The sequence below is a fragment of the Drosophila santomea genome, chromosome 3R (genome assembly GCF_016746245.2).
Source record: "Drosophila santomea strain STO CAGO 1482 chromosome 3R, Prin_Dsan_1.1, whole genome shotgun sequence".
In the NCBI taxonomy this organism is placed as follows: Eukaryota; Metazoa; Arthropoda; class Insecta; order Diptera; family Drosophilidae; genus Drosophila; species Drosophila santomea.
In genome coordinates, this window is record NC_053019.2 from 1,421,423 (window position 1) to 1,438,083 (window position 16,661).

The 16,661-nt window shown below is 44.3% G+C and overlaps 1 protein-coding gene across 4 annotated transcripts; it reads right to left on the reverse strand.

Moving 5' to 3' along the window:
- Positions 1 to 4,887: 4,887 nt before the first annotated feature.
- Positions 4,888 to 7,934, reverse strand: LOC120453917. Of its 4 annotated transcripts, none has more exons than XM_039638852.2 (3): positions 7,807 to 7,933; positions 6,147 to 7,754; positions 4,888 to 5,600 (listed from the first exon to the last, which is right to left on the reverse strand). In XM_039638852.2, the coding sequence occupies exons 1-3, from the start codon at positions 7,807 to 7,809 to the stop codon at positions 4,980 to 4,982; spliced, it is 2,232 nt and encodes a 743-aa protein (XP_039494786.2). In that variant the 5' UTR covers positions 7,810 to 7,933; the 3' UTR covers positions 4,888 to 4,979. The 4 variants fall into 4 exon arrangements, with proteins under 4 accessions (XP_039494786.2, XP_043862356.1, XP_043862355.1 ...); XM_044006421.1 differs by having other exon boundaries at positions 6,147 to 7,722; positions 7,807 to 7,924; XM_044006420.1 differs by having other exon boundaries at positions 6,147 to 7,739; positions 7,807 to 7,922.
- Between the last annotated feature and the right edge of the window lie 8,727 nt (positions 7,935 to 16,661).

Consider the following 16,661-nt stretch of genomic DNA (forward strand, 5'->3'; position numbering starts at 1 on the left):
ATTTGCTCTGCCTGTTGCGGCTTTCTACGGTCTCCATAGGTATACCGACCTCTGCTGTCAGCAAAAGCCTCTAGGGTTTACCTGTGGGAAATTGGCATTAAAGGATGAAATCGGCCTGAACAAGAGATAACGCAGTAGTCGAGCTCCCCGACTATCTGATACCCGTTACTCAGTGGAAGCTAGTGGTAGTGCGAAGGAGACTCTTCAACACTAGAGTGAGTGTGAATTTACAAGACTAATGAAAAAATATCAAAACCTTTTTCAGAAGTGTGGGCGTCTATGTCTCTGGAGTCTGGAGAGTAAAAGCATCTCTACGAGTAACGGGTATAAAAATGTTGTGGCCTGCAATTAAAATTTCACATGGGTTCCGCCGTTGGATGATGGCCATAAACGAGTTTGGTTTTCTTTGATTTCGGCTGAATTGCCGCAAGAACATGCGGGCACCATACTAGCTTTTGATTGGGAGATATAGCCAAGGAAATGGCAGCCAGAGTTAATTGGCAGTGCCAGGAGTCTCAACAGTTTTCATCTTACACATCAAATATGTTTTTTACATCGCAATTAGAAGAGGCCGTTGAGATATATGAAGTTTTACAAATTATGAAAGGATCAAGGCAAATATAAACTCTGCTTCTGGCTGTCAGCAATAGGAAACAAGAAATTAGGTATCAAAAATACCAACATACTTGTATGATGCGCAACTGGTATTGTGATCTTCCCCTTCTGGCAAATCTTATTTGGAAAACACATCGAAACATTGGCAAACTCCGTTCCCATGACCGAGGCGAATGAGCCGAACGATGCCCAGAATCAGAAACCTTTAAACAAATCAAGCCACGACCACACGGTCGGTCACCAAGCAATGTCAGCATCTGACACAAAACAACGGCCGAAAGTACAAAAATGGCCAAAAGCGAGACAGAGACAGAGAGAGGACCAAACTTGTTGACACGGCCCAAACCAAAACCATGGCCATGCCATCCGGTCTCTTTCTGGCTAACTGCGCCCCTCTCCCTCGCACAAACGGTGCGCTCACTTTCTGTGTCGGTACAATTTAAGTTTCAATAGGCGACTATTTGTTGCAATTTAAGCTGAACGCGTTTATAAATTGAAGGAGGAAACTGCCGTCGACTGCGACTCATAGACAGCCGCGTGGAAACCCCAGGCGGGAAAAGGCGGGAAAAGGCAGGAAAAGGGGCTTGCAGGGGGAGTTGGGGTTGGATACTGCAACCAACTGGGAAATAGGCAGGTAGAGGCCCAACGAGTGACAGGGCCCCCGGACGTTTAAATTGGACCAGCGAACGTACACATGCCGCTCACAGTTCAAAATGCAAAGTCTAATTTTCGGTTTTTGCACAACTGTGATTCGGCCTGACACTTAAATTACTTAAATTAATTTATACTAGCCATGGGTCCTATACTGATTTGTCCGCTCTTTTTGTTTGTTTTCCTTCGCGGTACAGTGTTATTATTTTGTGGCTAACTAATGTTTGCGGTTGTCTTTTTAATTGAATTATTTTCACAGTGTCTGGCAAACTGTTGCGGTCGATAATGAGAGTAAAAGTCGGCTGAACAGCATATTTGACGTAAGCCTGCGAAAAAAACAAATGAATCATATTCGAAGAGCCGTAAATAAATAGGAGCGAAATAGAGGATTTTTGTTTTGACAGTATTTTGTATATTTTAAATGTTCAATAATGGCACTTTCAACGGCCATTGAGTTTTACTAAGCTTGGGATTGAATAGTTGGCCAGATCGACTCGGCCATTGATATTGATCCAGATTATACTCTTAAATATATACTTTATATGGTCGGAATAGCTTCCTTCTGCCTGTTACATACTTTTCATCGAATCTAGTACACCCCTTCACGCTACAAGTAACGGGTATAATTATTGAAACAGCTTGGACACGGCGCAGACGCATTGGCACCACCTAAAAGACGCACATTAAAGACAATTTGTACACTTGGCTAATAGTTTTTTAATCAAAATTTAACGCCACACTCGACTTACAATAGTTTTTGAGGCAGCACACCCATGCCGCATTCCCCAGCCTTCCTTACCGACCACACGCGAGCTGGGAGAAACCTTAATTAGTTTTCGAAGTGCAACCAAAGATGATAAATTGTTGGGCTGGGAAAGCCAGGCAGATCCCAGACTGGCTGTCTGGAGCGATCGGGACTGGACGGGCTTATTGAGTTACGATGTCAGTGGATGATCATTAAAATTACAGACAGTACCGGCCAGAAACTGGGTTCCCAAGAAATTCATGGAGGAACAACTGGGTCCTCGCCAGTAAAATCCCCTCCCCACTCGCCAAAAAAAGTTTGTAATTTTTCAATATTCGCACACAAAACGAAATTAGCTCGTCGGAGCATTGGGATCCGAGCTTGGATTGACATTGGGATTGGAAAGGGATCGAGATCGGGATCGGGGTGGAATCGGTATCGCAGTCCGCATGCAAATTTCACAGGAATAAATAAAAAGCAAAAGACGGGGCAAATACAAATACAAATAATAAAAAGGCTTATGCCGAGCTGAGAAGTCGTTGTAGCGATGTGACTTATGGCTGAGTTCCTTTTATGCCCTGGACACTGTTGCTTTCGTCTCGCTGCTGCACTGAGAGAAAAGAGTCAGACTAGCGATTCTATCGACATAGCCAATTGCTAATGCCCAATTACATTGGGCATTACACTCAAATACCGAGTGTTGGGTCAGCGAACCAAAGATTGATTAATGGCCATTAATCTGCTGACAATGAATATCAATTAGAACGGTCAGTATTTCGATAAATTCTAGTAGGTCTTCAAACTCCTTATTTGGTGGCCTCAAAACCCATATTCCGCATTCCCATATTCCTTTCTCCCGATGGAGTTTCACCTTTGTGGTGTGCGGTGTACTTCGTTTCGTTCGAGGCATGTGCAGACAGTTGTGAAATTATATTTGCGCACCGTCATGGCCATTGTGTTGCTGCCGGAGGATTGGACTGGATTCGAGGACTAGGCACTAGAGCCAGAGACCCAGTCCCAGCCCGCCTCAACTCTCGATTTGTCAGGGCAGACGAATAGCTTAACTGTTGGCCAGTTAAGGTGCAGGTTGTTGCTGCGCCGATCGCAGATGGAGGAGTTTGGCCGGGCCATGGGAGCTGCCGCGCATCACCGTCTTCGTGCTATTCAAACAAATTATATACAAAATGTTAAATGAATTATGAATTATGAATTTTGCATATGCGAATTCGCCGTATCGTGCAATTTTTCATATCCAATAGGCAAGGACGCTGTGAGCCAGGCCAGCCAGCCAGTCAGCCCTCCAGCCGGACGAAGAGAACCTGTGCTGCTTGGCCAATCTTTCCATGGTGTTGGCTTTAATAAATTGGCGTGGGGTGCGCCTCGAGCAGTCCATCCTCCATCTCACCATCACCATCGCCATCGCCATCGCCGTCATCCAATCCTCTGGGCGTTGTTGTCGCAGGCTTGTTTAGGCCATGTCCGTGTCCAAGTCAATGTCATGGATTTGTGCGGCATGTCGCGAGTTCAGCAAACACAGCCGTTCGACAGCCACTAGCAAAAAGGAAGGCAAATATAATCAAGTCATATAAATTGAGTGCATTTTTCACAATAAATTGTCTAAATTGTCTAAATTATGCCGTGAGCGCTCACCTGATGACCACGAAAAGTCATGTGGGCCCATCGTTTCCGAGAGCAGTGCGTGTGGGAAATTAGCTGGGACTAGGTGGGATTGGATAACCGGGGGATTAAATTTGATTAGCTGAGAATCAGAAATCACTACTGCTTGACTACATTATTACCGAATATTCTTTGGACCAGGCAAAATTAATTTAAATTGTTGAATAGCTGGTTTGATGCATATTTTATTAAAGAGCGTGGTGTAATATGTAGTACTAATTTTTTTTTAACAGAATAAGAGATTGGAATATTGGAAGAAAGTAAGAATTATTTATTATTAGAATCGCAATAAAGGCAAGTTTTGAAAGAGGTAATCTCATCGGTCAAAATTGTTGAAAGAGTTTCGTCACGCAGTTCGCCGTGCCTTTCACTCTACAACCACAAACAAGCTATGCACAGTATCGTAAATTATAAACATATCCAGCACACCTCATTATAAGGAAAATTAGGGAATGAACACAGAAGCACTTTCCCAAAATACACCCACCCGATTCATCCCAATCCATCCAGCATCCAGCAGTTCGGGGATCAGACAATCAGACATTAGCAGGTGAAATACGTTGATGTGCCTTAAAACAATATTTGCGGGCCTGCAGTTGTGTTTGGTTAGCAATTAGGTGCATCCCGAGCTTGCAGGCGAGCATAAGCCAGTGATGGAGATCCGATCCCTGATCGATCATGTAAACAATTCCAGCATATTTAGTACGTGCCAGGAAAATGAACGGCCAGCCCGAGGGGCGGCGAGGAGGCGGGGCAGAGAGGCGGTGTGGCAAGTGGCAAGTGCGCGACTAGACTAACAGTAGCCACGGGCTAATTATGCTCGGGAAAAACGGAAAAGCGGAGGAACCTCTCCACTTACCACTCCCCATTCCCAATGGCAAGAACCACTCGATGGCTGCGCCCTTTAGCGAGCGCAGCACTTGGCCAGGCATTGAACTTGATTTATGCACCTCGGCATAGGACCAGAGACATCCGAAGAATACCAAACCAGACCAAACCAGACTACCAGGCGGCCACGCCAGCCCGCTGAGAGTTTCAAGTACTTTCCACAACCAGGCCTCAGACTCGATTTCGAGCTATTTGATCCAGGGAAATGGTTGCACAGGAACAATTATTAACTGGGGTTGTCAAAAGATATAATTTGATTGAACAAAATGGAAACGTGCGTTTCGCTACCTTCAAAAAAGAAAGTAAAATACTTACATTCAAAAAATAAATCTGCGGTGAAAGAATTTCGCTATGTATTTTATGACACGCAGTTGCAAATAGAAAATATAAGCTCCAAGAAAACTCACTGAAAGCTCTCTACAATAACTTTAAGCTGACGATGCAGTTTCCTGTTGAATTCCTCGGACAGCAGCTGACGGTCCACTAGAAGTGGAGTATCGCCTCCCTCTTTGGTGACCCCTTTTCCGCCTGTAGAGCACACCTCCTGTGTCGAGGGCTTCCATCCAGAATCATCGTAGGCAGATTCGCTAAAGCTCTTCAGAAATTTCTCTGCGAGCAGGGCTACGCGATCATTCGGACGGGGTGCATAGTTATCTGTGAGGACCTCTGATCGACGAGTGAAGATAACACTGGGCTTGTAGCTCAAACTACTCGGCTCTATGGACGGACGGGTCTTAAGACTGCTATTGGGGCTGATGGAGGAGGTACTCTTTCTTGTAGTGAGTGCTGCTGCCATTAACTTGGCCCGAATCTTCTCTTCGTCGTCGGTCAGTGTGATGTCCAGAAAGTCGGCGTCATCATTCAGAACTATTGCAGGACCCTCGAAATCATGTGGAATTTCCATCAGGGCTTTGTCAGCATCGTATATCTTCAGGCTAAGAAAGCTTTTCGACTTGGCTACCTCACTTGATGATACGTCTGGTCCACCCTCGTGCATCAAGTCTTGTTCACCTATTACATAGTGCTGAAGAGCATATTAAAAAAAATCGGAAAGGAAGCTAGCTGCGGAAAGCCGAAGATTATATACTCTTACAGTAATACATTTTTTAAACAACGGATGTATACCGAATAAGAACACTTTATGATAAAAAAAATCAAAACTTTGATTACTTTTCCATTATTTCCAATTAATATTTTCCTATGACAGCTATATAGTCGTTCAATTTTAATCAAATTATAACCGAAATTGTATATTGTCAAAACCTGATGTAATGTGTTATGATAAAAAACCACGAATGTACATACTTCGCTATTTTTCGATTATTCCTAAGTCAGATATGATGATTAATATGATATTATATGATTCGATCTAATAAAAATAATGTAGATGGTTTCCAAACTGAGACAATACTTTTCGTAGGAACAGTTGAACGGACAGACGAACATACGCACATGACTTCATAAACTCGCCTGTTGAGGCTGATCATGAATATACATAGGTATTTTATATGGTCGCATTACCCGCTGTAAGGGTATACAATGTGTTAAGATTTTTGTGAAAAGGTCTTACTTGATCAAGTGGATACCCTTCCTCACTTGAGACCTTAGGGTCGGATTTATCAGAAACATATTTGTTATTATCGCTCACCTCGGCCTCGAAGCTATACTGACTATAATTATATTCACTTTTGTCGAGAGCAACGGAATTATTTAGCTGACTATCGATCATATTTTGACCTAGATCTTTGTAGCAATGAGATGCATCCGCGGTGATGACACTAGGATGCTTCCCAAATGTAAATGCTTCAGAAGAATAAAGTATGTCGACACCCCTAGCAATTGTATCCCTTTGCATTATTGGGCTTTCATCGTACACGATTTGCTTGGTATGAATAGCCCGTCTTTTTTTTTTTGAGCTCAACCAACCGTCTTGATGACTTTTGTTCTGTGGGTCACAATGCTCCGTATCTAGAGTCCAATCCGTCCAATCCGCGGTCTCATCTCGACTGGGACATTGCACCCCAATGGAGGCACCTGATCTTCCAAGCTGAGCCGCCTTAACTTTCTCGGTGCCAAACTCGGAGTGAGGTTCCTGGTAGTCGTGCGTTTTGCTCCTCGTCTTGATGTTAATGGGACTATTGCCACGATCTTGATACGTCTTTGGCACACTCCTCTGGCGATGATAATGAGGATGACGACGATGGCATGTGCTGCAGCTCGAAAGATAATTTTTTTTTGAGCGAGATTGCGATCTCGCAGTTGTTGGAATGTAACTTTTGCAATTTACAGGGTAATTGGGTCCATCAGTCTCCTCTGCGTCGTAGCCCTCGGAATGGTACTTTCCTGATCTGGAGTGGGCAGTGCAAACACTACAAGCGTAAGACTCTTGTGCGCAGACACATGATCTTGCTCTGTGCCTGGTATTTAAAGCACCATTGGAAATCACACTTTCCAATGGACAGGAATACGAGTGGGTTGCTTCTTGATTTTTTTGGCAACAGTGCCTTTCTGTTAGTTCTGTTTCATATGACGCTCTTTTGAAATGATTTGGTCTAATCCCCTTATCTCTATTTGATACTATGTTAAGAGGTTCTTCCAAGCAACTGAAGGATCCACGATTTCTTAGAACTCGTTCTCGTGAAGGGTCTGTCGAAGAACTGTCGTACTCCTTGTAGCCTCCTTCGAGTTTACCAGAATACTCTGAGCCCATGCTGCTTCCATAACTCCCACTTCCCGGACCCCTGGGCAACGATAGTTGATCGGACCCACGAAGTTTAGATCTGTTAATATGGTAGACCTGAAAAGCGCGCTCCGCCTTCTCTTGTCGTTCCTTAGACTCTTCCAAAATTTCGCTATATATCTGACTATAGCTCTTGGAACGATCAGAGGATAGCAGGCTTTGTTGAGACCAAGACTGCGTGTCATCGTGATCACTTGAAATATAATCTGTGTCCTTGGGTATACCTCCCAACTCTTTTTCCAAAAGAAGGTTTTCTTTCGAGCAGTTCAACATTGACTTTCCCCCGTAACCTGGACAATTCTGAACGTGCCGTCCGTGGTAAATCTTCTTAGAAACTAAGTCTCGGTCGTTACTGTTTCGATCTCCACCCGTTTCAGGGTCGTTCTGGTCCTTTGTCGACACGCTCCTGGCGATGACGTAGTGCTGATCATGACGGGACTTATGGTGGGTTTGCAATAGTGGGACCAAGGAAACTGGGTAGCCTACTTACCATTTCTAATCGAAGATCTTCTTGGGTGTAGCTGCGTGGGGAATGGGGGCCCAAACTGAATACCTGGCATTTGTTGCCGGGCAACCCCGATCTCTAGAGCTTCCAGGTTTCCCCACTAAAAAAAGGGCTTGCTTTCAGCAGGCCCATTAATTACCGGGCCAACTCAACTTGGCAGCCACAAGGGAGCCAAGTGGCCATATGCACCGCTGGCCCGAAAAACAGAACTCAATTAGCTAAACCAACGAAAACTCACTCACCATCTCGAGAACTTCACATTGCCCACACACAACGAGCCGACGAAAAATGGAAGTGCATCAAGTTCTGGAGAGGCACACGAAGAGGAGCTGGAAAGAGGCGGACTTTCGAGGCAATACAATTGCGGCCCATTAGTGTCACTTAGCAGCTAATTATGCTGCGCCCGAGAATTACTTTTTAATTTGTTGCTCTGCGCCTCGTACCAAAATAAATACCGTGCGCGCCAAGAACTTCAAATAAATTTTAGGCAGGAGGAGCAGAGGGCAGCCACCGAAACTCAAGGGACGAATTTTTCCACAGTAGTTTTGGCAGCCAGCTTGGCTGCTTTGGTTTCTGTTCTCGGCTCTCCGTTCTCCCCACTCCGACATGGTCATTTGGCTCCCGGTCCCGGTCCCGATTCCGCTCCCTATCCCTTTCCCTATCCGTATCCCAATCCTATTCCTACTGTTTCTACCGACGCGTGCTGTGGGCGTTCACCTTAATTTGCTCACTGCCCAAGGGCTCGCATCCTCGGAACTCTCGAGTCTTGGACGCTGTAGAATTCTGGTGGCAAAATGGGCGTTACCGGTACAGAAATTATGATGCTCGACCAAGGGCCATGGTTAGCTTTCGAACTTTAAATTGCCAAAGGGTAACGTTTTGCAAACTTAAGAAAGTAACCATATTTGGCAATGCTTCTCTAAAGAAGTTCACGGATCCTTAAGCGAAGTTAGTTTAATGGAGAAATTACGACTGAATATTGGACAAAAGCTATAACCACCACATCCCAAAGGCATTGACGGCACTTAATATACTCAAAATATTGCTACGATCCGTGAAGCATGTTTACCTTTGATCTTCGCGCCTTTGGTGGCACACGACTCCAGTCGCTTTCGCCATGTTCCAAGTGTTAATTAGACAAAAACTGATTAAACATTTTGCGCACACACGCTCCAAATGAGGAGGAGAAGTTGCATTGGTCAGCCGACAACGGCGCCACATCGCCAGGCCTAAAGTCGCCTTGATCGGTAAGGAAAGGAGCAGAAGGGAGCTGGGTCCAAAAGCGGCCAACACACATTTATTAAAGTCGATCGGGGCATAAATCGTTGAGTGACATGCGACAAACGTCCGAGTTACATTATGTGCGGTGCGATTGATACGACAATCGAGCGATGGATCCTTCGGGTGGATACTTCGGATGGATGATGATGATGATGGGTAATTAAAAATTGATCACGTTTAACAAACTGCTACCGAAACAATATATCACAAATGATTCGCCGAGCAGAAGGAGGACTTGACAAAGTCGCAAAACTTGAGCGGTTTCGGTCGTGCGGCTGTATGGACATATCGATCGGGTTGAGATGCCACATTAAGTCAAAGCTCTGGTTACATTTCATCTCTCGGCGCAGATCCACATGCGTTTTTGTGTGCGTTTTCCCCTGTTCTTTCGACAACTGGCCCATCAATAATTCATTTCGCCTGAGTGATCTATTCACTGAAGGATCCAATCCATCGATCGATCGTTTGTTCGCCGATCGGACTGATCGAACCGATCGCGAGAAAAAAGAGATATTCCGCTTGTCAGTCGGGGCCAGGGCACAAGTGTTTCCTTTGTTCCCTCCCTTTGAGGGCTAAAATGTGCCATAAATATATTGAATACATATTTGGAGGCGCGGAGGGTCCCAGAACAATGGAACCGCTAAGGTTCCGCTCATTATTTGCCAGGAATTGAAGTACCCTTCAGCCGGAGTGTTGGTTTTTGTGCAAGCGCTGGCGACTTTTGATGGAACACCGCCGCAGACGGTTATTGATTAACGACGCCCTGCAATGCTGTAGGCCAATGGATCACCGATCCAATGCCGTAATGATCCCACTTCGCCCACCTGAATCTAAATTCGTATACTGGCCTCCATACGCAAACTTTAACCCCTGGAAGAAGTGCGCGAAGGTGTTGGATAAAACATAAAGTTCGTGTGAATGCCGACACGTTGTGACAATTGTTTGACAACAACGGCCGCAAACGGCTTTTGAGCACAAAAGACGTGGAGAACTATGAAAAGGTCGTCAAGCGACTGGGCCGCATGACTCGCCCACACAATCATACAATCATCGATAAAGTTTTTCGCGTTTGTCGCGTTTACCCCGCGGTTTTCTGCAAAACGTGCCATGAGTCGCTCGCGAACATTCAAAAGATGCAAATGCCACAAGGAGTAAACAAACGGCGCAAGCATTCACAAACAAATACTGGCTGCGACTTGGAATTCGTCCAGCCCAATCCTATCGCCTCATCTGGAGTCGGTCGACTGTGGGTCTGCTCGTGGCATAGATTCCCGCCTTTCTTTGTTCCGCGAAATATTGTTAAAATTATAGGCACATACAATGTAATCTGTCCAACGATAGTGACAGGCGAGACAGATTCTGACAAACTTTGGGCCGCATTTTTTCCAAATAGGTAGCCTTCTTGGGTAGCATTTTTGGAGTAGAAAATATCTCATGATTCAGTTATACAAAGATCATATTTACGTATAGTGTTTACTTGATTGCGCATATTTTAAAAGCTTTTAAAAATAAGTGTATGCAACCCTGACAAGTCTTTGCTGCATTTTAATACAAATTGAACTGAGATATATATGTATATCGATATCTGTAAATATTGAGAAATGCGAGACTGTGATTCCGCCACCTAATCAAATACAAAAGAGGTTGATAGGCATTAGCAAAAAGCATACACTTGAATATAGAAATATATCCCCCACCTTACCACCAAACCCATAGATACCACCACCTGCCCCTGTGGACATTGGGTTGCTCGTCCCGCGTGGTTCTTGTTTCTCGGCCTGTAACAACACCAGAGCTTATTGATATCGTGCTCATTGATCTTGTATGGCGATAAGTCAGCGCTCAAATACTTATATATATGAATATTTTCATCGTCGGGCTTGGGCTCCCACTTCCAGCGAAGTGGATCGCATAAAAGCGGAGAGGCCAGAAACAAAGACTCCAGCTTTGCGAAGGCATTAGAGGCTATCTTCGGACTTGGTAGTTGGCTTGGATTGGGATTGGATTCGGTTAAAAGTGTTTTTTGCAGGTCCGCTTTTGCAGTTGAACCCGGGGTTGCGGTCGAGATCAGGACGATGCTTTGGAGGAGGTTGCGGATGAAGATGAGGACTGGGCACATGTGGCCCAAACATTCTCACACGACCAGCTGTGGAATGGCGAGGAAAACCTCTGGCTCGACCTGAACTAAAACTGGGACTCGCCGATTGGGGTCTTTTCTCCTAGACCGCAACTATAAATTTCATAAACAGCTTTGCCTTTTGTCTGAAGACCTTTGCAGTTCCGCGAATTAATATTCGTGTGATATTTTATCGTTATTTGATTTCGACCAAATTTACTGACCGACCGAAGCGAAGTTGCAGTCGAAATAGTCGTGCAATTGCAGGTGCGAAAGCTATCGATTCCTTTTAAGACCAACGATGGTCAGGTGGGGTACAAGGTGTAACGTAATTTAAAATATTACAATAATAAAGAAAATTAAATTTAAAATATTGATATGTGCGTGATCGATCGCTTTATGGCTTTATTGTTAGGAAAAAAATTGAAATAAATATATCCTGTATGTGCTTATAGGAGAGTTCTAGGAAGTTATTTCAATTAGTGCTTGCGCATTCCATATGATCAACCTAAGGTGCCCTAAAACTTCTCTCCTCATTAACTTTATGAAGATGCCCGCAAACATGTGTCAACCCATTGCCATAAATGTCCGAACAATTAACATGCGCCCCAAGTGGCAAGGCCCCATATGCCCATTCGCCCAAGTGGCCCCAGGATAGTCATTAAGCGACTGAGCCTCAACTTTAACCTTTTTAATGGCAGGCCGCATCATAAAAACCCTCAGCAGCCCATCGCCCCCCTTGAAATACCTGGCAAATTAGCCAGAGTCGTAAACTGTGGAAGAGCCGGGTGTAATTATGCATAACATACAGCCTTTAGCGATACGGACAGATGGATTGGGCATCGAGGGGCGTTTGCAGAAATTAAATTATTAATTCTGCAAGTCGGAATTTCAATTTCAATTTTCCCGATTCGTGGATCGATTTCGCCTGCCCTTTTTATGGGCTGCAAAGTTTCAGTTATTAATTTCATTCGCGAACCAAGCCAAACACACTCGGCGTATGCGGAATGTTTCAGCGCCTAATGAGCAGGACGAGTGAGGGGCGATGGATTGGACGGGGGCGCGGAGGAGGTACAGGGGACACGGGTGATCGCAAACAGCAGCTCGTAATTTAATATTTCATGGCGCCAGCAGCACTATAAAAACGCAGCAGCTTGGAGTCCAGCTCCAAGCTCCAAAATGAAATGACTTAAGCTGTACCATTCATTATGACAACACGACGTTGGCCGAGGACCTGAAAACGCCGAAGATGCACTGGGAGAAACGGGTGAATTCACACTTGTGATAAGTTTGGCAGGCATCAAGTATTTGCGAAATGAACATAAGTCAACTTTCAAGTATCAAACAACATTTTGTTGGAAAACTTTTAGGCCTAGATACTAAGTTTGTAAGTTTGCTTCCTAAGTTCTCGCAACGTTTTAATTAAATTATGATCTAAAATATCCGCTAGCCCTAAAACGATTAATATGTCGATATAAAATATTGAGCACACAGTACACTACAAAGGGACATTTTTCCACGTGTGGCCGAGAACCTGGCGCAAACCCAGCAGACAGTCGCGGGCGGGGGGTCACACATTCCCAGAGCTTTTTGCAGATTTGCTGCTGCTTCATCTTCATCATCTTTTGGTTATCCTTGCGGGTCCCTCCTCGGCACAGTAAAAAAATGTCTACGCCAAACACAAATTTTGCGTCGAGATTGCGATCATTTCGCTGATATGCCCCGCTCCTGCGAGCAGCTCCTGTCCCTCCGCCCACAAAGGTTCCGTATTTCGCATTCAGGCGTGTGCGCAGCCACAGTCCGCGAATCGTTTACCCCTGCCTTCCCCTGCCCATCTCCCTCCCCCTAGCGATCCGTCCCTGCACCGCACCAATAAGCAGCTAAACAACAAAAACCAAGGTGGAACAACGCGTGACGCGAAAATACCAAACACATAACATTTGACTGTTGCCTGTTGCCTGATGTTCTGGTTACCCTTTATGCCTCTGGCGTACACTGAGCGGAAAAGGTTCGCTTGCGGCTGAGGAATAGTGTTCGAAGTTCGAACCAACATTGACAGAAAGAAGTTTATTTTCGCTTCCAAAAACACTTGTTCAACAAAAATCTGGGCAAAAGACAGGAGGATATTTATTTATTTATTATTATTTATGAACAATCTTATAAAAGGAGGGCAGATGCGCCATTAGAAGTTTGGCTAAGTAGCTACAAAGATACTCTGAGAATTTAAATATATTTAAAGTATATAGTCGAGTGCTGCGATTACTAGTAACCCGTTTCGCAACTTCAGGACATGGCGCCGAGCGTGTAATATATCAAATTATTTTACAATTTGCAAATTTTTATATGAACATTTTTAGGAACCTATACCTATATTTTTAGATTCCGTTCAATATAGTTTAAACTCTTAAGATCTTTAATTTAAGGAGTTATGATTTTGCCAGCCATGTCGTTGTCCATGGCTTATCTTGTTTGCTCGAGTAAAGCAGTAAGCGAAATTCTTTAAAGTTGCCCTAACCCTGATTGCAATTAAATGAGCATTCCATACCTCGCCGAACGAGCATGGGACAGACGATGAAATCGCATTATGTCGAATTCTGAATGAATGATATTTTATGCCTTACTTGCAAATCTGTGGGTTTCTCGATGATTGTTTTTGTTTGTTGATTTTATATATTTTTGTACGCTCCTTTACCTCGCTTCGCCCAATGCCCATAAACGTAATTGTGAAATTGTGAACATGTGGGAACTTTTTCGCTTTTCGCTTTTCGCTTTTCAGTTTCGGTTTGGGTTTGGGTTTGGGTTTGGGTTTCGAGATTGCTTTTATTTTGAGTTCGTTTCATATGCTGGTTGGCTGTTTGCCCGCCAGTTTGGTTGCTTAGCTGGCTGCATGGGACAACTTCGATCACTGCGATTGCGTCTGCCACTCTGGTGCTCCCCCACATCACCAAGTCCCAGATCCCCAACCTTCGCCACCACCACAACCACCACCTCCACCACCACCACCACCACCACAACACCAACCACCATCTCCAACTCCAAACTCCATTAGAGTCTGGTCGCAGCTTTTTGGTGTTGTTATGTCGTACTCATTTCGCTTTTGATTTATGCAGCATACCCTTTCTAAATAATAAATAAAATATGAAATATGTCGTACTTCTCTCCGGCTTCCCTTCCCATCCCGCGCAGGAAGAGAAGATCTTCGGTTGCGGGAACCCCACCTGAAGGTTTCCGAGGGGCGGGCCCGGGCTGTCCAGGGCACCAGTTGGTGTCGTTTTGTTAAGTGTCCATCAAAATCAGTTTTGTGTCTCCACAACTCTCAAAATGTATACATCAAATGTCCTGCTCTGCTTCTTTTTTCGGTTAGCTCATAAATTATATTTCTGCCAGTCATGGCCCGTTGGTGGAATATTTTTTTGGGTGTGTTTTCGGCTTATGTTCGGCCAAAGAAATTGAAAGTTCGACTTTGCCTGAGACTGTCAAGTGATCTTGGCTTGGGGCTTTGCGATCCTGCTGTCCGTCATTTTCCAAACAACCATTTATTTGTAGAGGGTCCGGCGCTAGTTGCTTGTCAAATTAGTTTGGTTTCACGGTGACCGATCCGCTGGGTGACCCAAGTCCCATGTGTTTGGCTTGTATGTGCGGCCGTAAGAAAGGGGGGCAGTCAGAAAGAAATATATTTTTTACTTGGGGTACATTCTTGATTGCTTCTCGCAGAGACTTAGGGAAGGAGAGCAAATCAAAATAGAAATCTGTCAGTTAATTTTTTCGGCCCGCTTCACTTCCCTTCAAACGTACAAATTCATTTACATTTCGAATCATTTTTGTTTTTCAAAAGCCCCATGCACTCCCCCTCCCCCGCTGCCAATAACGGTTAGATAAATCAAATGAATTTACATCGCTTCTTTTTATTGGATATTCTTTTTTGCGCAGAAATGAAAGTGTGCACCTTCCGGATGAGTATAAAAATAGGCATTAAAATAAATAGACTCAGCCGGATTTGCAACAAGCCGAGTTCTGTGCTTAGCCGCCCACGCACACGACGACTTACACCTCCGTATCCGCATCGGCATCCGCAGCCGCATCCGCTTCTATGACGCATTTCCTTTGGCCCACAGCAACAATGGGCTGCCAGTGAAGTTCCCCGTTTGAAGACCCACCATTATCCTTTCACATGCAGTCCTTATTTTCGGAGGAAAGCGAGCGCTTTCGGAAAAAGTCAATTAAAAAAGTTAAATAAATCATAAACTTGGCAGATGATTTGATTGCGGCGCAGGATTCGTAGCGCAGCCATTCTCACTTTTCTCACTAGGGGTGACTTTTGCACAGGAAATGTTTTTTAAGTTTTCTGGGAAAATGGGTAATAATATTAAAGGAATTTGGTAATAATTTTATACTGTTTTATACCATTACTATCCTTTTTTTGTTTTATTTTTTCAAAGAGCAATCAGATTTTAGAATTCATATTCAAAAAGCCCCTCAGACGTCGCAGATTTTTTCTCTGTGTAACTGCGGCTGCTTGAATGGTTCAGAGGCTTACATCCGTCTAAGGGAAGCTCTCTTCCTTCGGCCTCCGTGTGTTTACTTTGTTGCGGTTTTCTTTTTTGAGGCTTAGCTCCGGACGGGCGGATGGGCGGACATCCGACGGGCGGGTCATCCCCCAGTTGACTTTCGGGCAATCATAACTGTAACTGTAAATGCTCGGGAGCCGCCGGCGAAGGAAAATTTATGAAGTGTGGCGTGTGCAAGCACACGTGTGCCGAGTCCTGCATTTGAGTTCTGGGCGTGCTCTGGGGATTTCCATTATTAAACATTTGGGGCGCTCTTCGGCCACTGCAAGTGATTTGCTTTGATTTTCTTGTCTGGCATTTATCATTCTCCCTCCTGCTCCTTGCCTCTTGGCTGTAAATGAATTTTAATCAAATATGTTTTGCATAATTTATGATATTCATGGGTATTTGTCGCATCGCTCAAAGTACTTTGCATTTTTATCCATGTATACATATATTTTGGCAGGCGTTTCTAGCTTGTCCGCACCCGCATCCGTTTCCGCGACCCAAAGAAGGATACATTCTAAACGCGGTCTATGATTTTTCACAGAAAATATTGCCCTATTCACAGGATGGATGCTGGTCAAAAGTTATAAGTTGGTATTAAAAAAATTCGGAAATATTTCGAATATAACATGAAAATTGACGAAATATTAGAATATTATTCCATTAGCAAATACTGAACATTGCTTTACATTCTATATTTAAAAATTCACAGGTCCATTAGTAATTTTTACAACACAAATCTTCAGGAGTTCCCCCAACATATTTTCCGAACTTCCTTTACTGTCTGGCAGCCATTGCGAACTTCACTGCGCCAATACGTTTCCGTTTTCCTGTCTGCCTGACACTTGCAGTATGTAGCCTGTCATTATCCTTGGCTCCTTTCTGCTTCC